The 2,500-nt window shown below is 56.5% G+C and overlaps 1 protein-coding gene across 3 annotated transcripts in view; it reads right to left on the bottom strand.

The window, feature by feature from the left end:
• LOC123508247 (early growth response protein 1-B-like) overlaps nt 1–2,500 on the bottom strand; it is a 72,798-nt gene that overhangs the window by 14,063 nt on the left and 56,235 nt on the right. The window contains exon 1 of one of the 3 annotated variants that reach the window (XM_045261806.1): nt 1,226–2,221. The exons of the other annotated variants lie outside the window; for them this stretch is intronic. Within the exon in view, the coding sequence (XP_045117741.1) occupies nt 1,226–1,460 (235 nt within the window). The 5' untranslated portion in view covers nt 1,461–2,221. Of the gene's footprint in view, nt 1–1,225; nt 2,222–2,500 lie in introns of those variants that run through there. 3 annotated transcript variants of the gene reach the window in all.

Here is a 2,500-nt window from a genome sequence, read left to right on the forward strand (position 1 = left end):
GGCCCAGCTGTGTGTGTGTGTGTGTGTGTGTGTGTGTGTGTGTGTGTGTGTGTGTGTGTGTGTGTGTGTGTGTGTGGCAGAAGAGACGAGGCACAGGTATATCACCCCCTCCTCTTCCCTCCCCCCTTAGAGGTAAACGCATCTGTGGGTCACGGTCTATTGAAGGGGATAGATGAAGAAGATAGCCCGATGTACTGCTGACGGTGAGAAAATAAAGCTATCTCTATCTCTCTTTCTCTCTGGTGATGATTTGTTTATATCACCAGAGAGAGAGAGAGAGAAAATATCCAGGAAGAAGCATAGAGAATGAAATCTGGCATATTCCTCTTTCCAATGCCAAGATTTTATTTGCACACACTCACAATGATCTCACGCGCCTATTTTCACACTCTTTCTCTCTATATTTACACAGGCGGGAGTGTGTTGGCAGACAAGCGTAAGTGCGTGGCTGCCAAGTGTGAGAGTTAGTGAGAGTGTAAGAGAGAGGGAGGGAGAGAGAGAGGGGGAGAGTTGGCTGGCAGTTATCGTGATCCAGAAATAGTAACTGACATATTGTGTTTAATTCTTGTTCTTGTAAAAGGTATTTGGTGTTTACTCTGTCTCTCTCTCTCTCTCTCTCTCTCTCTCTCTCTCTGTGTCATTCAACCACAGCTGGTAATGCACCTTCACACATCTGTCATCCACACACACACACACACACATTGCCCAACTGGTTCCTTCCGTCCTGCCCTCAGATAGACATGAACACCTCGATAACAAATGGCCAACTTCCGCCGTGTGAGATATCCACCCGGAACCACTGATAAGCTGATAACGACACAGGTAGAGAGCCTTGCGTGGCCTTGCGTGTGTGTGTGTGTGTGTGTGTGTGTGTGTGTGTGTGTGTTGGAAATGTGCTCACTGTTTTCTTAGAGTTGATGTGTGTGTGTGTGTGTGTGTGTGTGTGTGTGTGTGTGTGTGTGTGTGTGTGTGTGTGTGTGTGTCACTGTCAAGGCTGGGAAAGACTCTTGATGTCCTCGTATGTGTGTGTGTATGTGTCGGTCACTGCCACCAGCACTGAGAGCACGTCACCACTGGCACTCACTCGCAGGGGAGGGGGAGGGGCACGTGTGTTCAAAGCACGGGGGCACGAGGCACTAGGCACTGGACGGGGGCACACGGGGCATCACAACAACAGTGGGTGAAAGCGGGCGTGGTGGGCGTGGCGGGCAGGGCAGCACCTTACCTGTGATTGGGGGCGGGTCAGGCTCCTCCAGGGGCTCCACCTCCTGGAAGAAGGTGGGCATCTCGGAGGTGGTGACGGGAGTGTTGAGATCCTCCACGGGGCGGTCAAACATAGACCCAGACGGCAGGCAGTCCCCGCCCTTGTCGAACGTGTCAAAGCTCACCAAACTGAACGACATGGCTGAGGACTCTGCCATGGCTGCAGCAGACATCGGGTCAATACCGTCCATAATCATGGTGGAAAAGTTAAGATCTTCCTCACTGGATGTGCGAGAGTCTTCAGGCGGGGGTTGCTTCTCCCCCGAACCTGATATGGTGTAGGAAAGCAAACGCGAGAGGCGACGCCGGGCCCCCAGCGACCACACGTCTTCCAGTGGAGCCAAGGCGGCGAGCGGCTGGCACCTCCTTCCCCAACACTGCCACGATACTCACTGAACACCTCGCGCGTGTGGCCCACCAGTTTTATGAATGGGACTCGAGCACCCAGCACAGCCAATCAGCGCGCGCTTGTGGCGTCATAGAACGTCACGCTCTTCTCCGTACTCAGCGGTACAAGTCGATAAGTCGCAAGTTATTCAAACCGGCGGTGCGCACCAGAGTCTCAGCACACCGAGTGCTTTGTTTTGCACGGCAGCACCAGCCTGACGGGAGGCTCAGCACCAGCAGGGCTCAGCACGGCGCCAGCGACTCGTTAGAACCGCACGTGCAGGTCCAGCTCGGCATCAGTGTGTCGCCGCTACGTCACGAAGCGGGGCCGCCTCCTCATCACCATATTTGGTAACCCGACTCAGAGCCGAGCGTGGCCGAGGGAGTGACGTCACGGACGCGTTACTTCGAGAGGAGCTTACCGTCGCAGCTCACCACCACCAGGGGCGGGGCGCCGTGCCTCACCTGTGGCACCTGTGAGCAGTGCCTGGGGACGCGGGGCCACCAACGGCACCCAGCAACATGGCTCCAGGTGGGCGGAGACGGGCGGCCCTGAGGAACACTGGCGCGGGCGGGCACGGCTCCCTACCTTATACCTGACCAAGTCACGTGACCTGCAGGTGGGCGTGTTTACGGGCCACGTGGGTGCCCGCTTCCCACCCCACGACTCTTCCTCCGCCCACTGCAAACGTTCCGCCTCGCCATTGGTGGCCCGTGCCGGACCCCCGCTGCAGGACCTCGAGGGGCGGGCAGGACGAGGGTGCAAAGCCTACTGACCGCGGAGAGAGAGAGAGAGAGAGAGAGAGAGAGAGAGAGAGAGAGAGAGAGAGAGAGAGAGAGAGAGAGAGAG

This window comes from Portunus trituberculatus, chromosome 24, assembly GCF_017591435.1.
Source record: "Portunus trituberculatus isolate SZX2019 chromosome 24, ASM1759143v1, whole genome shotgun sequence".
Lineage (NCBI taxonomy): Eukaryota > Metazoa > Arthropoda > Malacostraca > Decapoda > Portunidae > Portunus > Portunus trituberculatus.